The sequence below is a fragment of the Dermacentor silvarum genome, chromosome 4 (assembly GCF_013339745.2).
Source record: "Dermacentor silvarum isolate Dsil-2018 chromosome 4, BIME_Dsil_1.4, whole genome shotgun sequence".
Lineage (NCBI taxonomy): Eukaryota > Metazoa > Arthropoda > Arachnida > Ixodida > Ixodidae > Dermacentor > Dermacentor silvarum.
The window spans coordinates 29959263-29981438 of NC_051157.2; the positions used below are offsets into that span (position 1 = coordinate 29959263).

At 47.6% G+C, this 22176-nt stretch overlaps 1 protein-coding gene across 8 annotated transcripts in view; it reads right to left on the reverse strand.

Moving 5' to 3' along the window:
• The window catches only part of LOC119449696 (sodium-dependent dopamine transporter), a 145400-nt gene that overhangs the window by 15701 nt on the left and 107523 nt on the right, over positions 1-22176 (reverse strand). For all 8 annotated transcript variants that reach the window (XM_049665381.1, XM_049665385.1, XM_049665383.1 and 5 more), the window contains 7 exons: positions 20320-20518; positions 11313-11453; positions 8647-8790; positions 7806-7920; positions 5678-5810; positions 5450-5584; positions 2614-2842 (listed from right to left, as the gene is read on the reverse strand). In XM_049665381.1, the coding sequence (XP_049521338.1) occupies positions 2614-2842; positions 5450-5584; positions 5678-5810; positions 7806-7920; positions 8647-8790; positions 11313-11453; positions 20320-20518 (1096 nt within the window). The remainder of the gene's footprint in view (positions 1-2613; positions 2843-5449; positions 5585-5677; positions 5811-7805; positions 7921-8646; positions 8791-11312; positions 11454-20319; positions 20519-22176) is intronic.

Consider the following 22176-nt stretch of genomic DNA (forward strand, 5'->3'; position numbering starts at 1 on the left):
TTGCTTCTACTAGGTTACTAGGCTCCTCGCGATTATGAAGTTGGATGCGATTGAGACATGGATTAAGCTGAACGTATCCGCGGCAGCGGCGGCCATGTGGGAGAATGAAAAAGAACCAGAAAGCTCGCCGTCATGCACCCGCGGCGGCGGCATCACATTAGCCTCTCTACAATCCCTGAATAAAGCATTCCGTGTCACTTTGTGCGGACATTAAATAAACACAAGCTCGTGCTTCGACTCTTCATGCACTCACACAAAGCTTCGCTGTATATATAGATTCCAACTCCTTGGACCTGCTGCCTTTTTTTTTTTTTCATTTCTTTCCATCAAGAAGCAGCCACCGAGGCCGGACACCGAGCCCACCGCCTCTTCTTCTTCTTCTTCTTTCTGGGGTTTTACGTGCCAAAACCAGTTCTGATTATGAGGCACGCCGTAGTGGAAGGCTCTGGATTAATTTTGACCACCTGGGGTTCGGTTCTTTAACGTGCGCTACAACGCAAGCACATGGGTGTTTTTGCATTTCGCCTGCATCGAAATGCGACCGTCACCTCCGTAGTCAGCAACAAAACACCATAGCTACAGATTTGCATATTGGGGGCGTGTAAGAGCCACGAAAAATATTTGTTAATTCGATAATGAGTCAAAGAGCAAAAAAAAAAAAGATTGGAATCAGTGAAGTTGCGTATCCGGCGTATCGACACTCTCCAAAACCAGCCACGTCATTTATTGCAGTGAGAGAAGGCCGTACTTAGTACTGAAGAGCAGAATATTATTTGAAAAAGTGTAATGTACAAATATTACGACGGTTGCTGCACCACGTCGCTCTGTTACAAAGAGAGAGAAATAAGGATCCATTAAATGCAGTCAGGTTAACCAGAACTGAGCCCGGTTAGCTACCCTGCACAGGTGAAGGGGAAAAGGGGAGGAAACGATTAGAAGAAGTTTGTACGCATGTATTCAGAGAAGTATTAGTGTATGTTTTCTGTCAGCAGGTGTGTCATTCATCTGAGAATTGTTTCTTATTCATGCACAAGAACAAGGGGGCACGTTTTCTTTAAAGCTGCAAAATGCTCCCGAGAAGGCTTATTATAGCGTGGCAGTTTTGGTTTACGTCAGACCTCGATTATGTAGAAATAATTTCTCGCCGATCTGGGCAGCATTTATAGAGGAAACCGGGCGTATCCACTGCCTGGCCTTCTAGACACGGGGTGGCGGGCGGCATCTGGTACGTGTGCATCGCGTGACACGTCTCCGGACCTCGTATCAAGCCAGGAGATACGGCCGAGGTGACATTGGAGTTGTCGAGGGTGGCACATCCGGGAAATCAGAAAAAAAAAAACATAAGGGGAAGAAACAAACCCGACGCCCCAGTTCAACGGCACGCCATAATGCGGCCGAGATAAAATAAGGGCTCTTCTCGATCAAGCGCCGTTTTTAGGTCACCTGCCAGAGCCTAATGCGGCACGGGCGCTGTGGAGCGGGTCCATGCATGTTTTGTGAAAGATTTGTATGCGTGTCGACACCGCCATGTCCTGCGTGTAACGCATTATTCAATGGCTGCGCATCGTCTGTATAACTAACGTACTGTTTAATAAAGAAAAACTCGCAGTTTTGCCCGAAACGCGAAGCATCGATTGCGATAGCAAATTAGTGGACAGCTATACGAGGTAAAGATATTACTTTTATCGGCAGTATAAACGAGCAAACATTTGCTTACTAAATTAATTAACAATCACGGTGTCACGTGCGCGCAGGTGTACATGAACACATCTCGCACGATGATTGCGGAAACTCGCTATCAAAACGCTGGAGTAAGGAAGCACGGCGATAGTAGCGAGCGAATTGACATTCGTGCTGCCTTTGGCTTCAACGCTAACTAAGCGTTGAAAGCACAGCGCATACGAAGCTACCGGCGCTCGGCGTGGCATACTTTGTCCACATCGCAGATTGCTTTAAAGAAGAGGCCCGCGCGGGCGCGCACTTCGTCCGCGTTGCGGATCGCTATGAAGATACGGCGCCCACGTGACCGCGCCATAAGCAGCACCCGCCAAAGTAGAACACCTCCCCCCCCCTCCCCCGCCTCTTCCCCGTGCCTCACACGAGATTGAGCCATGATGGTCGGTTGACCCTCGCAAGCTTTCACTCGCACATACAGCATACGGCACGCGGCGACAATGTTATAGTGTTTGGACTTTATACGGGACATCACAGCGGCGGTGACGCCGACGGTAGAAATGCGCTCGGAGTGTCCATATAATTTCTATCGCAATAAAACTACCGCAGCAAACGGGCATCGTCGACCACTAGGACGTAATTTTTTTTTCTCCCTCTCGTACCTGCGAGTATCCCTTATCTGCATCTTTACGGCTACCTATCAAATGCAGGAGAGAAAATGGGCGTGAATGTTTGCCCAAAATCTCACGTGCGTTAAACTATGGAGATTAGATAGATAGATAGATAGATAGATAGATAGATAGATAGATAGATAGATAGATAGATAGATAGATAGATAGATAGATAGATAGATAGATAGATAGATAGATAGATAGATAGATAGATAGATAGATAGATAGATGGCTAACAGGTTGATGCTCAGAGAAAGTGGACGCTCACCTTCTTGCAGGAACTTGATGCATGTCCTGTTGATGGCCTTAGAGACAAACCCCAAGCAGGAGAAGACCACCACGCCGCTGAAGAAGGACACGATAATGTTGACGAGCACCACAATGACAGCGTCGTGGACCAGGCCACGGTACTTGCTGCCACGTCGGCCCAGCAGCTGTAGCAGGCTCGTGCCTGTGCAAAGGCTTAGAGCCACCTGGGCTGCTGCGTCGTTCCACACCTGCGAGATTCATATGTCACGCTGTTCAGCACTGAGTAGTTCGATTCACATGCCTCTCGAGAATATCAAGTTTCTTTTGTTCTTTTTTTATATATAGCGAAGAAATTGCTCCGACGTTTCGAGACTATATATACCCGCTACAAACTTAATTCGAAGTGATTTGTTCTTGCGCAAATTGGTGCTGTCTACTGAAGGACAAAAAGGAGACGCACACGAAAAGTGTTTTGTGTGTGTATGCATCATTCTTGTGAATATCATCTTTTATTCCAAGAATACTGCTCAGTACCTGGCAGAGTTGGCTCCTGAAATCTCTTTTTTAGTGATAGATATATTAGACGTTCAGTGAATGCCACAAACTTGACGTTCGAGAATTTCGTGGAACCTTAGAGTGGTTAAGAGTATCCACGATATTATGCGTTCATTTTATTTTCTTATCATGGATTGCGTGTCTGTGCGCACATTGTTCTGAGGACCTATCATTTATTGATGTGCGTCGTTGGGTGAGCCGGTAGATATTCGGAGCACCTGTCTTGTGCATTTCCTCGTCCCTGTTAATTTTGTCCTCATTTCTACCATCCAAGCACTTATTGAGACTGTGTTAGATTAATTTTTGAGCATGCCGTAGCGGGACCGTGCTGCGATGCCTGTGATGCTACAGCTTTAGTTTAACGTTAACGTAATAGCGGGGTTAAGGTAAATAGCGTTGCTGTTCCCTAAACGAACTTCGCTGAAAGCGAGTTTTAGTTTATCGTGATAGCTTGGTTGAAACGCTTTAAATTTCGCATGTTTAGTGCACATAAGTGATCTGAACTATTCACGCAGCTTTGAGTGTGCGTAAGAAAAGTGGGAGGCGCAGCGCAATCACAGCCAGGGTCGTGCTGTATTTGTACTTTCCATGTCTGCCAAACTGCGGCGGAATCAGCACAACCCTGCCGTCTGTGGCCTCCGAGACTGCCCAATCTCAGAGGCCATATGCCGTTGCACCCAGTTGTCGACTTCGTCAATAGGCGAAGTCGACAACTGGGTGTTCATACCGGGTTTATACCGGTACTGGGTTTCAGTACCAGAAATGTCTCCCGTTAGGCGTCGACGCGTTCGAAATGAGAAGCGATCTCGAAAACTTCACAAGGTTATCCATAATACTCTGCCATGGAAACGGCCTGAGACTAAGCCAAACCCGTTTGTACATTCATTTGCTACAAACGAAGTTAATTCTAACAAGCAACACCAAAATTCAGTTCGAAGCGGGCGGCCGGGACTGCTGGCATATCTTACGTAAACTAAGTAAACAACGCAATAACGTTAACGTTAAATCTGAGAAAAAGCGTGCATACGCTAAACGCCAAGGCTCGACTAACATTTTGCGCATGCGCATTTCGATCCCGCTATTGCGCAAACCTCGCTATTCCGCTAAACACACTCAACTAAATCTGTCAGATGTTGGTGCTTCGACAGCTCGAGGATGGCTTGAAAGGGACACATTGAATTACACACCAATAATGAGCTGCATCTGCGCATCACGCGGTGGTGATTCTTGCTGCTGATTTTTCGGTGTGTTTAAGCTGACGCATTGCGGCGACGCAGCACAAAATACGATAAGATGTCTTATCGATCGCCAGGGTTAAGTTTGAAAAGGATTACCCGGCACCATGAAAGACGACGTTTAGGAGGGTGTTGGCCAAATATGGCGAAGCTAGGTGTTTAACATGCGCCTAAATCGATGTAGCCGAAGGTTTTTGCATACCGTTGCCAGGAATAAAACCTGCGGCCTCGTGGTGAGCGATACGATAAACAGAGAAAGGTAAAGACAGGACAGGCGTTTTAATGTGATAGCCTTGTATGTGGACCTCCCCTACATTGAAAGTACCATGGTCATGTCTAAAGACGTGGACCAATCACGAAGTCAGTGTATAAGTCTAACACAGCGTCTCAAATCGTAAGCTGTCACGAGGATAAAATGCAAGAAACTAGAACATGACACACGCGCTAGGCGTTTCAAAGATTGAATGTCGCCGTAGCCTAATATTAGAGCATTGGGCTACCGTGCTGGAAGACAGCTTTTATCTCATCATTGGATACGCATTTATTTGTAGCCTTACAGGAGGACTCCACCAACATTAGCGGTAACAGAAAACTCGAGGTGTGTTAAGCGTACGCCATCGCGTCACAATGTGCACGAAATCACGAGTTTGTAAGAGATATGAGTTATGGAAATGTCGATTTGATAATTGAATGTGTGTTAGGTCACCAACCTAGTTCAAAGATTGATTCGGCCCCAATTAATCAACCGTGTGATTCGGCCCCAATTCATCAACATCCATTCCGACATTCCGCCTTCTAAAGGGAAGTGATTAGCCAGTAGGTTAATGAAATGCTTCGTGACGGAGTGATCCGAGAATCGAACAGCCCTTGGTCGTGACGAACGCGCGCGCAGCTGTACAGACGTCACAATCAACACGATCCAAGTGTACCTTTGCATACTTAGAGCACTATCGGTGCTAAGTTATGGCCTAGTTTTTTTTTCTTTCTTCCTTTTTTCCCGTAAGCTAATGAAAACAGTTTCATCGTAAAACATGGTGAAGCAGGCATGTAGCAAAAAATACGTACGTCTGGTTTCCTCAGTGTTTTCCATTCGAAGGAAAAAAAGTAGTGGAGGCCATTTAGGAAGCCGGGGTCGCTGGTGATAGTTCCGAAAATTGCGCACATGAATAGAATCAACACTATGGCAGGCAAAATGGCCGTCTGCAAAAAGAAAAGCAATGAGAGAGGTAATACTCGGGATTGAGTAAAACGGTGAACGCAATGGCGCTGGCATGTATTGAATGTCCAACGCACCTTTCGGAAGGATATCTTGCCACGAATGACGTTGAGGTAAGTAACAATCCACCCTCCCAGGAGGCACAGTAGAAGGGGCCACGACACGGTTCCCAGGGAGCGGACTTCGGACGTCAACTTGGTGACTACTTCACTGGGAGAAATTAGGCGTCACCTCAGCAGATTGTCCACTGTCGCGCACTCCTCTAACTCAAATAAATATATTCGCAAACAGTTAAAGTTACAGTAGCTATAGCTTTGTTAAACGTGATTTTAAATCATTACTCGTCATGGCCCTTGAAAAGCGTTCACCACACGGGGCCACCCAAATGCGGCGCGTACTAATGCCGAGCTTTCTAAAACAAATTCTGTCCACCGCATATTGCCTCGCAGAAAAGCTAGGCGCACTAACGTAAGTAAATGAGATTAACACATGCCGATATAGCTGGGCATGTGATGTGACATCATGGTAAAGCGGCGTGGTTGCTGTTTCTCTGGTCTGACGACTCTATTTTAGGCTCACGTTTCATAGCCACTGGGACAAATAACGCCGCCTCTGTGCAACGCATGTTGCACTATCAATCAGAACACTTTACTTTCTAAAAAGCGTAAGGACCCCTGTGCAGACTCTGCAGTGCCCGTCCTGTACTTCCATGCTTCGTTTCATGATCTTTTGTCCCTGCAGTAGTCACGTGATCCTCCGCGTCTGAATGTCGACAGCTTAGCATAAAGTGTAATTTCAAGCGTCAGAAAATGCATTGTATATAGGTGATCGCTTCTATTATCGGGATTCTCGCAGGTCAAGCGGGTAAGGAGTTCAATTAACGCCAGCAGCTGTTTACGTTACCGCTGCCGACGGAGGGTAGAATGTGGACATGCATTTCGGCGTAACTCAAGAAACAGATGATAAGGCAGATCCAAAGCGCAAAATGGGACAACGTCCTTTCGAATATTCCTTCCTTCCTATTCAATCCTCCGTTTTCTAGCACATTCGTACACTTTAACACTCCACCTCGACTCGAGGAAGTGTATGGCAGCGCTTCCCTTTAGCGGAAGTGGTCCCTGTGCTTTAATGGCACCCTAGGCAATTCTTGAGAAGTGTATCATCTTGTTCAACCAAGGAGCGGCTTTGTGCTCAACTCAGTGGACTGAAGGAAAAGCTTTGAGTCGGGGATCGTTTGAGAAAACGGGGGTATATATATCGTACGGAAGTAATGAAAATCATTCAAGTTTGTACACGTGTACCTTGAAATAAACAGCGCGAAGTGACCATGGAAATTTCTTGACAATTCATCGCACCGAGTGACCCATCCTGTAGCGATAATTGCGGTGCGGCTTCGGGTGACCCAGTGATGGATAGCAAAACAAATAGAAAACAAGGCCAGAGTAAAGCAACAATTCTGCTTCACTGTTGTTCTTTATCGCTTTCCGCCAGTGGCCCGACCTGCGGACTTCGTTGTCACCAGTATCGGGCGGTGTGGCGAACGGTGGTCGACAAAAAAAAAGGATAGAATTGAGCGCAGGGACCCATTAGATTATAGCCAAACCGAAATACGACCCCAGAGTTAGTTATTTTCGCACGGAGCTCGGACGCCGTGCCTGCGTGTGCTACGCCATGACATGGTGCTGAAGTAAAAGCTTATAGGCGACGTCAGCCAATCCTTAACGTGATCACGCGAGTTCAAGCGTCTACACCCCGGTGTAGTCCCCACACTGCGTGACCTCTTCCCCGTCGCGTCATCTACTCAGAACCGAGCACAGTTTAGAAAGCCATTTCACATCTCGTAGCTACTGCAGCAGTCACAGATTGCTGTGAACCAAAGAATGTACGACGTGAGGCAATAAAACTTGGCGACTTCTTGCGTGTTTCCGTACACCACATTTAAGTAACGCTGCTCCATGTAGCAAGGAAGAAAGCTTGAACATAAATTTAGCGCGACTTCACCCGCTATTTATTCACTTCGATCGGCTATAGCACGTTGGCAGTGATATAATGTGCGATATGTGACAGCGTTGATGCCATTATGACGCATGATGTTCGGCCTTTTTTCACAAAAGTAAGGAAGGAATGCATCACTCTATGTGTAGTGTAACGCAGGAAGGCACCTGTGGACATTGGTATGAGTTCAAGACATTGCGGAAGCCTTACTGAAAGTACACCTCGCTTGGTGCCCGGACCCAGACGACATCGATGTCACTGCCGTTGTTCGTGAAGTTCGTCGGGATGCAAGGGTGGAACATCGGTTCACCTGTGCTGGGACAACCTGGACAAAGGGAAGCAAGGAGCCTTCGTTCATGCCCTAATACACACTGCGAGAAATGTAGCTGTCCGCTCTGTTATTTTCCTTCGCTCTCATACTGGAATATCTAGCTGGTCATTTGCGAGCGATCCGAAATCGGGTTTGTCAGCGCGACCGACTAAGAGAAAAAGTGCTCCGGATCGCCCTGACATTTTTTACTTCTCATCCAATACAATATTTAGCTTGGAGACGGTAACGTTACGCAGGTAGTTTGCATCTTTAATGGGTGTACTCTATGATGGGTATGCGTACGAGTGCTTACGGAAGTTACGAATCAACTTCTTTTACCGGAAGCCCTAACATCCTGACTGCTCAGTAAAGGCAGCGATGTTTCGGCTGGGGCCTCCGCCCTAGGCTTAGTATAAAACGGATCCAGATCTTGGTGCTATGATTCAGAACAGCGGACGGGCCAAACGAAAAATCATGTTTGTAGTTGTCCAGCTAATATACGATTGAAGCTGCTGCAGGCCGCCACAGCGACAATTCTGGCACTCTGTGCTGAATTCTGCATCCGCAAGACTGCTGGTTATCTTCGGTATAGGTTGCCGCTGAGCTAGAATTTTATCGGAAAGACGATACGAACACCGGACTCAGTAACAAAGCCGCACCGTTGTACCGCCCCACTGATAGTGAAGGCGAAGCCATGCCTAAATGGACGCGAGATAGAAGATACAAAGTCGAGCCGCTCACCCTGCACGACGGTCTCGTTGCCACAATGGCTCCACGGCAGCGTCTCCTGCATCGAGGAGAAGAGGTACAGCAGCACCCAGGTCAGGATGGCCATGTAGTAGACCGACATCAGCGCCAGCAGGCTCGAATAGGCGTAGCCCACGCCTGCGGCACACGGGGTGAGAGAGTCGCGCGGAAAGACGAGGCGGCGCACGTCAGGTTATGCAGGCTGTTGTCGCGCCAGGAGTAGAACGAAGACTCTAAACACAGTATCTAACACGTGGAACTCGACCTCGACTTCTAGGACCTCGACGGGGAAGAATGTCCGAATGATCAAGTTACATAGTGGCACCGTTCGTGTGCTGAATTAAAGCCACCCAAATACAACAGTTAGGGAGCCATCCGTGTAGTATACCTACATTGCCGAGACAAAGCTTAACTGGAAGATGGTGACTGGTGGCTTTAAATCATTAGCGGCGACAAAACAACGAATGTCTCAAGTCAATTTTTAGACAACGGGACTTGCCATCGTCAAGGAAGGGACCGATGTCCTAAAAGAACTGGTCTTCATCTGAGAAAGCCCCGCTAAAGTGAATTCCCCTCTTTAAGCAACACGGCGCCAAGACACAGACAAGAATGAAAGGAGTAACGGCACAGCCGCTGGAGCCATGTCCGCCTCTTTGCGCTGTGTTAAGATGAAGCTAGGCCAAATGTCGACTCAGTTATACAAGTCCTCTCGTCAAAACACTGGTTCCAGCGACTTTGTCTATTTTGAACCCTGTTCCCTTGAATTGCCGAGGTGGCTCGTCCGATCCTTCGAGGAGAGGTGGCAGCCGAAAATACCAAGCACCACCACCCGTATAGACCGGCTAGCGTTGTCGCTTCCAGCAATTATTTCGCATGAAAATGCTAAATATTATAATGGTGTCACTGCTAAAAAAATCAAACAAATTCGGGCGGGATTCCAACCCATGTATTTCACATGGGAGGCGGAGACTGCACCATCGCACTAAAAACAAGGGCGGGATGGCGGCTCCATAGCAAAGATTTTGTCATGCTGATAAACTCGTTCAATATTCGTGCTAACATTGCATCCGATTTTGGCTTGTTAAGATGTCTTTCCATTATCATTTCCATTGGCGAATTATGCGCATAGCCTTGCCTCTATGACACAACAAGAACCTGCGGTCACTGCTAAAAGTTACTTTCTTGGCAAAACTTAGCAGAATTGTTGTGTTGAAAATGGAAGTAGAAGAGAAGTACGGCATCATAAATCGCGTGAATGCCTCCTTCCTGGCGCAACTGCCTCATTTATGATTGCCTGTTGGCTGAGTAGTGCTCAAGCGGTATACTTATATAAACATGGCCGCGTCTCTTCTCACACCTGCGAGAAAGCAGGGTGTCTGATACTACTTCGCTTGAAGCTTTAGCTGCGGCAGCATGCCACCCATCGTCAAGTTTTTTTTTCCTTCTCTATTTGTGACACTAGATTCAAATATAGTTGCACCGATCCAAGATGAGGACACACTTTCTCGAAAACACGAGAATGGGCACCATACGATGCACGTAATTCGGTGGTAATTATGAATTGCAATTTCTGTAGACATGAATCATGAATTTCTGCAGCTTGCCCGTCGTTACAAGCTAACGAACCAGCATCTAAAGAGTGACGGTAAGACCAGTCCTAAATGCGGATTAACTCATGTTCGTAACCATTGGACGCTTCCGGTGGCGGCGTTTTACTGAGGACATGATCTCGCCAGGAGTATTTTCTGGACACTGGCAACTTTCGCCATATTGTCGATGTCGCTATCTTGTTAGCTCTTATTGGCCCAGATGACAGCTACGACCTCTCTGATTGGCTAAAAATGCCGCCATTACAGAAGCTGACAATTTGGCGGAATTTGACGATGTCCATAATAGGCATCCCATGTCAGATCGGCGGCCGGCGTCACCTTTCTGACGCCGGGCGTCTCACCGCCGTACGAAGTTCGTCGCTCGGAAGCCGAAAGTTCGCTCCACGTGCTCTAGGCTTCACACGTCTGAATTTCGTTCGAGCCGTACTTCGCATCCTGATATCACCACCCCCTCTTTTCGGCAATCGAGAGTAGTAGGCTACAGGAGGTGCGGCAATGTCAGGCTGACCTCTCGACCACTCGCTAAATAAGTTTCCTGTTGGTCGCACTTTCACTTACGCAGACAAAACTGAGCTTTCGCATTTGTAGTACGCCAGCCTTTAACTGTTCCCGATGCCTCCACCGAAGTCTAGGAGAGAAGAAGATGTCGAGCCTAAAATCGGAAGGTCGATCACGTGCGCGTAGGATCTCGAGCACGTGTTTACAAGGCAGGCGCGTGCAAACGCCTTTCAAAGTAACAGCGGTTTGTGAATGGATAAAGAGATGCGGACAGAAAAAGCGAATCCCGCAGGTTACTCGTGGTACGTGGCCGGAGATAGCGAAGGCCGCGCGTACTCCAAGTGGCACTTAGCACCGATCATCGGGATCCCGTTGCAACCGAGCCGCTGATTGAGCGTACTGCAGGAAACGACAGCTTTTTCGTGTCCAACGGCCACGATAAGGTCGCGCCTCACACAGGCTGGGCCCGAACGGCCCTTTTTTTTCGATTAAGAGGTCTCGTCGGGAACTCTAATGGAAGAAGGCGCGTCGTCCATCACGCCGTGCACTCACCCTTGAAGATAGGCACGAGGTGTCCGAGGCATTGTCCGCCGCCCTTTTTGTTGGCGTGCAGTCGTCCGATGGTCTGCTCCAGGTAATAGAGCGGGAAGCCCACCAGTACGAACAGGATTATGCACGGAACCAGTACGACACCTGCACCATTGCGGGAAACAGAATGAACTGTTACAAAATTTCATGAACTTACGCGGAAAAGCCGAACACAACATGTATCTCATAAACAGTAGAAAGCGAAATACGACCCGTTCTCAGCTACTATACACAATCTATCGTCGGCATTAATACTTGGAGTTGTTTCGGACAAGTTTAGAAATGTTGTTTTTGTTGTGTTCGTTAATTTTCCTCATCGGTGGGTGAAAATTCCCCCCCCCCCCCCAAAAAAAAACAAATTTTTTTGTGCAGTGGTGTTGTCCGACACCTTGCTACGTCCGACAACGCCTTGAATAGTGCCGCACTTCCCTTACACGTCCTGCACTCAAGCAAAGTAAGAACGTCTTCTGAGGCCGAGAAAAACGTAACGTGTCTCAAATGAAGCCGTTAAGGAAGTGTTATGTCGTTAAGTAAGTATGCGATTGAGGGTTTGTGGTGTTCCTAGTCTTATACGGGTACGTTCAAGGTGTCGAGAGGGTCGCAAAAAAGGTTGCCACTGAAGAGATTTTTAACACACTTGTAACTCCCACGGCATTGGTCAAAACGTATGACGTAATATTTCAGCGGAAATCCCCTAGGTGGAGATAAGTAATTAAATGGAAACTGAGACATCCACCCAAATGTAGCAATTTGCTACAATGGAAACCCAACCGGGTTCCTCGAAAGAAAGCCTCGCAGTTGAAGAAAAATTCGTCCCGGACCAGGAAGAATTTTTCTTCAACTGCGAGGCTTTCTTTCGAGGAACCCGGTTGGGTTTCCATTGTAGCAAATTGCTACATTTGGGTGGATGTCTCAGTTTCCCTTTAATCCATTGGTCAAAACGAATCACTTGACATGGCCACTTCACTCCTTCACGAAAAGCGATCTGTTGCTCTTTCTAGGAAAAAAAAAAAGAAAAGAAAAAAACTAGCCAACCATTTCCCTACCGGTAAATGGGGGTAAGCGAAGCTTGTCCTGGGTGCACCTAAACTAACCATGATGCGACGGCTGTGACGGAGAGAACGACGTCACTGACGGTATGCCCGCAGTCCGCCGTTGTCGCTTGCGTTCGATGTCTCGAGTTTGCTCGGCGGCGTGGTTAGTGGCATTCGTCCGTCATTGCCGCTTGCGATTCTTCGAAATTAAATTGCTTCAAAATTAAATATGTCTGTTACGTAAGACAATGAATGACTCATACCGCCTTATAGGCAACGGCTCATACCCCCTTAAATGCGGGTTCCCCATTACGACGACAGAAGAGAAGTGAAATTCTACGCTGGAATGATTAGCGGCAACGCAGCCAGCTAATCTGGCTGCGACAGGGGGATCAAGAGCGCGCTCGGACTACCAAACTACACACGCACCGACCGACTTCTGCAGTTGGGTATTCATAATACACTAGAAGAAATTGCAGAAGCACAAGAAAGGGCACAGATTCTCAGACTCTCCGGCACCACGGCGGGCAGACGACTCCTAACAGAGATGGGCGTCCCCCCGGCTAAAGTCAAAGACTCCTACCAGGGCCTTCCGAAAGAGCAGAAAGACCACATCATCATATCCCCCGCCCCACGCAATATGCATCCCCAGCGCAACGTGGAAAGAAGGAAGGCCAGGGCCGTGGCGCTCCTACGCCGGGCGACAGAACTCCCTGGCGGCAGCTGCTTCGTTGACGCGGCCCAATATAGCAACAGCAAAAATTTCGCAGTAGTGTCCATCAACCACAAGGGTTCGACCGTTAACGCAGCTTCGGTACGAGGCACGTCGTCATGTGCGGCCGAGCAAGTGGCCATTGCCTTGGCCCTCCTGGACGAGAAACATGCCAACATCTTCAGCGACTCCAGGGCAGCCATCCGCGCCTTCAGCGTTGGCGCCGTGTGTAAAGAAGCCTGTCGCATCCTCGACGGTAAAAGCATTGCCACCCACACTCTCACGTGGTTCCCCGCTCACATGGGATCCATCATGGGAGGCCCCACAAACCTCAACGAGCTGGCCCACTCCAAGGCGCGAGGTCTCGCTTTCCGCGACCATGGAGAACTCCCCGGCCAGCCAGGAGTGGCGGAGAACAGAGATCAACCGACAACATACAATGAAATTACGCAGTACTTTTATCTCGGCAGGAGAGACTTTCCCCTTCCTCACAAGAAGTTAAATAGAGCGCAGGCATTGACCCTCAGATTATTGCAAACAGGCTCGTATCCCAGCCCGGCTTTATTACACAAGCTTTATCCCGACACTTATGCCAGTAGTTCTTGCAGGCACTGCAATGACTTCGCTAGCTTAGACCATATGCTCTGGCGTTGCCCCTCGTTACGAGGCACGGAACAAATAAATGAGGACAAGTGGCTCTCCGCTATCAAGAGCCCCGATGCCGGGGCGCAACTATGGGCTGTCCAGAGGGCCCATGATGCGGCGGTCGGGCATGGCCTGACTGTCCCAACGTGGGAGCGGCCCGCTGCGCGCTGAGTCGCGTACCTCAGGACGTTCATTAAAGTTTTCCATCCATCCATCCATCCAACGCAGCCAGCTGTGGAAGCAGACGACGACGACGAACGCGGGAGCAGTGGCACGAGCGCGTGCCGAGCCCGAGCACGAGCGCAACCCGAAGGGCGCCAACGAGCCAGCTCCGGAAGAAAACGACGACGCTTGAGCCAATGCTGCTGATGATAGTTTCTTGCGTGCACGGACGCCACCGAAATATGTGCCTTATAACAAGCTTCGTTTGAAAAAAAAAAATGTAGCCGCAACTGTTGCTACCCGAATTACAAAGTAATCCTGATTAGGTTAGGCGGAAATTTATTAATCATATCCTCTCTTCTCATGATAAAAAAAGTAGAAAAGAAAGATCATGGGAGCATTTGTGGTCCATACCTTGAGCTAGATTACAAGTAATGTTTACGTATGCAGTAGCATACGAAGAGATTAGAGAATTGTTGCCTGTGATATAACCTAGTAAGTTACGGCATGTAAACAGTTGCAACGAGAGACAAAACCTTAGGAAGCTGCTGCGGGGATAGATAAGTGATTGTACTTAATACCACATAACATAATGACACAATCGTAGACTATAACAGCGTTCTGCAGTGGGCAAACAGGAGCACACTAGGAGCAATTCTTAGTGTACCTTTTTGAAGAATAGAAAGCGTCTCTATACCGAAAAAAAAAATAATTAGAATACAACACACGGGATCCTGACGCTTTGCATCAAACGCCTTTTACCACAATCTATTAAGACGCAAGCAAGAGCAATACAGTTTTAGTTGATCGCTTGTTTTGCGCAGCCGTGAGTAAGCTGCTTAAAATGGCGTAATGACTGCGAGAAGTTGTGTCAAAAGGACACAAATGGAAATTTTACCTCGTCGGCGGAAAACTATCTGAATGGTCATGTTCATATATATCTACGTCAATTTCACATCGTGAACGAACGGAGGTGCAAATCTAAGTTCAAGTAAAGCACCCTTCGAATACTGCATTAGCAGACCTCCCCGATTTCTTCGAAAAGAAATAATAATAATAATCAAAATAAATGTTGGCGACATAGCCACGAAAAAAAAAATCACCTCAGAGACATCCGCGCCATCTCAAAGGAGTAACAGATATATTATTTCCGAGAAGCTTCTTTTGACAGCCCCTTTGTTGGAAAAACCTTAACAGCAGCACTCGAGATAACTGTCACATGTTTTCTTATTCTGAAAGCCTGTCCTGGCTGAACGGCATCTTCACAAACTACTCAGGGCGCCGTATCTCACATAGTGCGATGCCCACAGGGCGATGCTGTTCAAGTACTTTTCCTAGCTTTCATCAGGACAACGGGGGCGGCGGTTGCATGCGGCTTCTTTGTTGGTTGCAAGCATGCAGCTTTCGTCGTATTTCAGGCGATAAACAGCTATTCGCATCCTTGTAATCAGCTACTTTTAATGTGAAGTCTGTGGATCGAGAGGAACCAGCGCGCCTCTTGTCTGCTGAGTGATCCGGTTTAACTGAGCAACTGAGGGCGCTCACCTCCGCCCTGGACACGCTCGGTATCCGCCCCCTTGCATAAAACAAATATCTTAGGTCCGAATTCACGAGGCTTTTCCCGTTCGTAAGAGCTGTTTGACCACTGACCGGCTGCCTCCGTTAATAAAGTACCCAGCGACGCCATTCGGTAGCGTATGGCATTACGAATGGTTCTAGAGCAAGAACTATCGTTTTTTTTTTCTTTTGCGAATTTGGGCTTTGCATCTTAGTTTCAGTTGATGTTGACAAGAGTGGGCTTAAATGTACTCCTAACATTTCCTCATTTCCTTACATTGTTTATGTTTGATTTATTGATTGTCTTAATCATTCATGAAGTTTAGAGAGGAAGCGATAAAAGCAAAGGAAAGACAGAGAGTTAAACTAGAGGTTGTCTCCAGTTGGCTGCCCTGTACTGGGGAAGGGAGAAATGCGTATGAAAGAATGAAAGAAGAGAAAAAGAATTCAGGAATGAACAATATACATCTGTCTGCGTGGCCGCTCTCCCACAGTCTATGAAAGCGCCACAAAGTCATACATAAGTCCCACTGAGACGGAAAACGCCACACAGTACACAGTGAAGTTTAATGTTATAAAGCAACACTGAGGCTAAGAGCGACGACGCCATAGTGGGGAGCACTCCGGAATAATTTTCACTACCCGGAGTAGTTTTCACTACCATGCTCGTATATAAATATACGAGCGTTATTCACATTCTGCCCATATGGAAATTCGGCCACCGCGGTCGGGAATTGAACCCGCGACCTCGTGCTCTCCAGCAGTGTCATAGCCACTGAGCCATCACCGGCGTAAGTAAAAGAAAAAAGAAGGCCGATGAAGGGGCTGCGCGAAATCATTTCCATTGTTATTTTTTTTTTAACACGAAAGTGTTTTATGCCGGGTTTCACGACTGATTTCCGGCAACGGATGTGATAGTCGCCATCTAGGAGCGGTGAAGTGAAGCACTGCATTGTGACACTAACGAGTGCCGACAGGGAGCGCTTCGGGAGTCACAGCACAGCAGAGGGTCCAAAGCGGTGTAGCCATAGAATAAACAACCAAGTATAGCCTCGTGCATAGTTTCATACAATAATTATACAATAAATAATCATACAATAAAACAATTATTCAAAAAATAAAATATTGCGTGTAGCAATATTGTCCGGCGGCAGGATTCGAACACAGGAACTCTGAAGCCCGATGTTCGAAAGGTATAGATTGCTCGGAAATTTACAACAATGAAGGCATATGAAGCGCAATAAACAAAGTCACGAGAACATCTAAATCCACAAGCACGAAGATCAGACAAATCCATGTATTTCTGTGGCCTCGTGTGGGCAGTTATCGTCGGATTTGCCTGTGGCGCCTCGTCACCTCCGGATTGCGGCTTCAACGTGCATCAGCAGTGCATCGCCTTCTGCTTCGCTTGCGATGGCACCACCTAAGACAACTGCTGCGCTAAAACGCGCACAAAGGCAACGACGTCGCCAAGCGAATCTCGCTTCTCTCCGATGAGAGACACGCTAGCGTGAAGCAGAATGCCTTCGCGCGTTCGCGGTGCACAGTGTGAACTCTGCCACTGGCATTCCTGCAGCTGTGCGCGTCGCAGCTCGACTGGCTGCCGTAGCCACTACGGAGCCGGACCAGAATGCTCGCACCTTCGCCGAAGCCACTCGCCAGTAGGACGGCACTCGCGAACAGGATGCCGCGCGCTAAGCAAACCTGCAACATGATCGCCGACCCGCAAATTCTGCGCCTTTCGCTGCAGCGGGCCATGAGTTCACGAAGGAAAAATGCCACAGCTTGTGTGAAGACACGTTTCACTTTCGTGTTCTACCAATTCCCATGGAAGAGGGATCGACCATAATTTTTTAATCATATTTCCACCCGCTTCGTGACCTTATCCCCCACAGTGTGATTGCGCCATTCTATAAGGAATCCTCATTTTCATTATCATAAGATTTGGCTGTTAGCAAAGCACGAAATTTACGCGAATGTAGTGCCCATCCTCGAGAATCGGTCGAAGTTTTGTGGCATGCAATTTACGACATATCGGCCGATGGAGGTCGCGTCCCACAAAGAGTGGGTACTCGGATAGCTCTCGCCACGTGACAGATAGTAGGGTGATTTCTTTATTTCCAGGAAAGAGCTTGCCGATCGAGCCTTCTCGGAAGGTGTTTCTTTAGTCGAAGTGCGAAGAGGCACAGGGCCAAGCATCGATAGCACACCCCTTGCAGAAACCAAACAGGTGGGCAGGCTTTGTCTCTCTGGCACTTGCAACGTCAAACTGAAAACGCTAAGGTACTTTTTCTACGTGACCGGACGCACTGAGGTTTGTTACGTACAGCGTGAAGGGCTTAAAATACACATGTAAGCACAAACACAGAAAGACAACTGCCACGACGGCTAATAGGCAGTGGCTTTAGGCTTCACAGAATGAGTTCAGGAGGTCGGCGGTCGTAACCAGGCCACACCTAAATGGAGGAAGAATGAAAAACAGACTACCCTATATTTAAAGAACCTCAGGTACACATGCAATAAGTTTCGAGCTGACCAGTATGGTGTGGCTCGTCAACAGGCTGCAATCGGTGAAGAGCACAGAAATATGCGTGTCAAATGTCCCATTGAGCGAAATGCAGCTCCACTAACGTGAAACCTGGGGAGGTGCGAAGCATGCAATGATGCACCGCTAATGGGCTGACTTAGGCAATGGCTCATAACCCCGTGAACGCGGCCGCCCCACTACGACCACAGAAGAGAAGTGAAATTCTACGCTGGAATGATGAGCGGCAACGCAGCCAGCTGTGGTAGACGACGACGACGAACGCGGGAGCAGTGGCACGAGGGCGTGCCGAGCGCGAGCACGAGCCGCTTGCTTTACCGTGACGACGACGACAGGAGACGCCGACTGCAGAAAGAGCTTTTCCTAGGGAGCCTACATGCAAGCGCTGTTTTAAGGTGGAGACAACTCCAAAATTTTGAGCGCTATTTACCGACAAATTTGGTGAGAGGCCATTTTGATTCCCAATTTCGCTAGAAGTCACGGCGCATTCCTGCTTTCTTTTTGTCACGCTCTGATGAACCCACTTTGGCACGTGATCTATTAAATTTCTTCAATTTAGTTTTGCACTAATGCGCACACGAAATGTGCATACGTCTTTAATATACTAGTTGCCTTTTCCTTTTATTTTAACACATGAAACTTTTTTCCCCATAGCATACAAAGAAACAAGTTATAAGGCACGGTGGCATGCTCGTGGTAGTATTTTCTTACGCCAAGAATGTGAACTGCATTAAGCACTGTCGTTGCCTTCCACTTGTACACACTATATAAAGTGTGTTTGTCGAAGTGTGCTGTAATGAAAAAAAAATTGTCGCAGTTTCACCCGAAAGGCGAAGCATCAATTGCGATAGCAAATTAGTAGAGAGCTATACGGAGTAAGGATAGTAGTTTTATCAGCTATATAAACTTGGACATGCAGCAGCACCAGCAACGCACAGAACTGTTGTCGACGCCGTCGGCGTTTTGCCCGCGTTCGCACGGAACGCGCGCGGCGTTGGTGATTGTTGCCGGAGCCTCTGGTGGCGGCTCGGAGGTTTTCGACGCGATCAGAATGGAACAATCGTCGAACAGCGTCGGAAATCTTACCCACCTTCTCGCCTCGCAACGTTTTTAACACGAAAGTGTTTTATGCCGGGGTCCACCAAGACTTCACTGACGTATTTCCGTCACGGAAATACGTCATTATAATACAAAGTCAATACATAATAATACAGACATACATAATGACAAAGAAAGACATACGTATGTAAGACATACATACAGACGTATGTAAGACATACATAATACAAAGAAAGAAACCAGAAGAAAAAGTTCCACAAACATGCAAAATTTGGAAATCGAACCCACGACCTCTCGGTCCGCGACGATAGATCGCCGAGCGTTTAACCCATTGCGCCACAAACGCATTTGCAGAGAGCTACACAGACGCGCCTTATATATCTAACACTCCTCCGTGTACCCGCGCTCTTGCTCGGGGCGGTGCCGCCGCCTACGAGCAGAAAAGAGAAGTACTGCATTATGACACTAACGCGCACCGACAGTGAACGCTTCGGTGGTCTCAGCACTACGACGCCTCGATGCCAGCATTCGAAGGGACGCTGGCATCAAGAAGCACTACCAACGCCACCTAGGTGGCGTTCACCGTACTCAGCACAGCGGAGCGTGGCCTCCGCAATTAGCTCTGAAAATGTTTCTGAAGTTGATCGCGGAGGCTGCAATTACGACGCGCTGTACGCGCTGATTTGACTCGGTGACGATTCAGTTACGTGCTTTGTCTTGCGCGTTGTATTAGTGTGTCAGTTACGTGCTTCGTCTTTCGCGTTGTGCTAGCGTGTGCAGCGTAGTGCAGCTTCCATATGCACGACGGTTGCTCATGGTCATCGACGTTGGTAGTCGTGATGGAGGAGACGTGCCACCAGGCGTCAGCGTGGGTGCATCAACGCCTAAGGGCGCTTTAGCCACAAAACACCAATAGACATTATATATCAATGTGCAATAAACATTACACTACTTCTGTGAAGACACGTTTCACTTTCGTGTTCTATACCGATTCCTATACAAGAGGGATCAACCACATGTTTTTTTATATAAATACGCATTTGGTGCCGCAGCTAAACGTCGCCTCCCCTATGGTCGCAGACATCGGAGATATGTATATTAGGGGACGCAAGAGGCTTGCGTTCCGCTTACATACGCAAGTTTGAATTCTTGGTTGCGCAAGCCGCTTGCGTGCCCTGCGTGTAACGCTGTCTATTAGTCACCAACTGGCTACAACTGCAACTGCACTAGCCACACGGACTGCATGAATGGGCTCACCTCCGTGCTTGTAGGCGATGTAAGGGTACCTCCAAATGTTGATGATGTCAGCGCTTGGCGCCAGGCAGGTGAGCAGGAAGGTGAGGCGCCTCGAGCAGAGACTCGCCTTCCCTTCCTCGCGGTCGTCGTTGTCCTCTTCGCCAGAGTCCAGCGAGATGGTGTCCAGCGGAGTGTCCAGCGGACACTCGCGCTCTTGCATCTGCGAACATAGAACGCGAATAGGCAGGGCTCAACGATTTGCTTGTTGTTCCGGTAGCTTTATTACGTGAATATGCAGGATTCTCTATAACGCGATAGCGTTAAGGGCCCCGTGTCGCAGAAAATCCGGCGTGGGCTTCGTCTGGCGGAAATAATCAATGCGAACCACATCATCCCGAACCACCCCGACCACACAGGCGTGACGCAAGGCATTAGTGAACAAAAATTGTATTTCTCAAAGTAAAATCTGTCAGAAAAATCGTAAAGTACGACTTAACCACAACCTACAGGCGTGATAGCGTCGGATTGTAATTTGAATATACTAGAAAAAAGCCTGATAAGCAGCCAGGGATCTTTGAATGCTGTCGCCTTTCACTCTTAAAGGCGAAGCTTAAGCGTTCTCCAATTCTGACGGCGTTTCGCTGTACATTGGTTCTAGGCAACATTGAGGGGAACGTTGAAAACCGAGACTTTCTAAATTTTGGACACGCGCGCGCCTCGGGGCAACACCACACAATTACTAAAATAATAAAAAAGGTCCTAGGGCCTTCATATTTTGTTATAAGACGGCCTAAATTGTTCCCGTAAAATGTCTTCCCAGCAATGCATTTGTGGTTAAAACTGAAGACAATTTTAAGGGGATCAGTGTAAGCTTGGTCATTGTAAGCTGGCTTTCCGGCCTTAGTGTTGCAGTGAAGACTACTCATAAAGAAAAATGTGATGCGAATGGAGCCCGGTAACGCTATCGCGTTCCACTCTCAAAGGCGAAGCTTAAGCATCCTCCAATTTTTTAATCAGTCATTTGGCTAGGTTAGGTTTCAGTGAGTGAGTGAGTGAACGAGTGAGTTCAGTCAGTCAGTCATTCAGTCAGTCAGTTTCGGTTAAGTTCGAGTCAATCAGCGAGCAAGTTTGGTTAGTAAGGTTGAGTTACTTTAATGATTCGATGCCAGAGTGCGTTGGAAAGCGAATGATAGAAATGAGAAAGCAACACATTACAATGTCCATCTTGATACGATACATAATGCTTTTAATCAGTCTTATTTCTTTCTTATATCTCCATGTTTCGTGAAATTCGCGCAGTGTATGAGTAGGAAAGGCGCGTGCCGCACCGAGCCATTGTCCTCTGTGAACTTCAATATCGGAGCACGTCGGGAGCTCCCGAGTAGCTTTACCTTTCGTCGAGCTTCACTTTAAGAGGGAGCTTTAGCTTCGGGGCTCCTATCTAAATACATAGGAAAGGAGAAATCGTTTTTCTCATTGTTGCATCTAAAAGAAAAAGTTGAAATCTAGTGACAGCTGGTTGGGGAACTTTTTATTTAGGTTGTCACTTTTTTATTAAAAATTGGCTAATATCGCAAATTCTTAGAAAATGAAACTATTCAACTTACAGCTCTGTGACTCAGTAATACGAAAAGATATCACAATTCTCCAAAGTGCACGTAATAGTTCATCTAAAGCGGACAAAATTGATATAATATACATGGCTCTCAAGTACACTACCAACTTGTGAGTAGAATTTTTGCAACACCCTTGTAAACAATGTAACGAGTTCACGTAAGGTACAAATTGACACACCAAATTTGTCCGCTTTGGGTGCTCTAACGGATGCAGTTTACAGAACTGCGATATCTGTTAATGGTGCAGAGCTACGCATTTGTA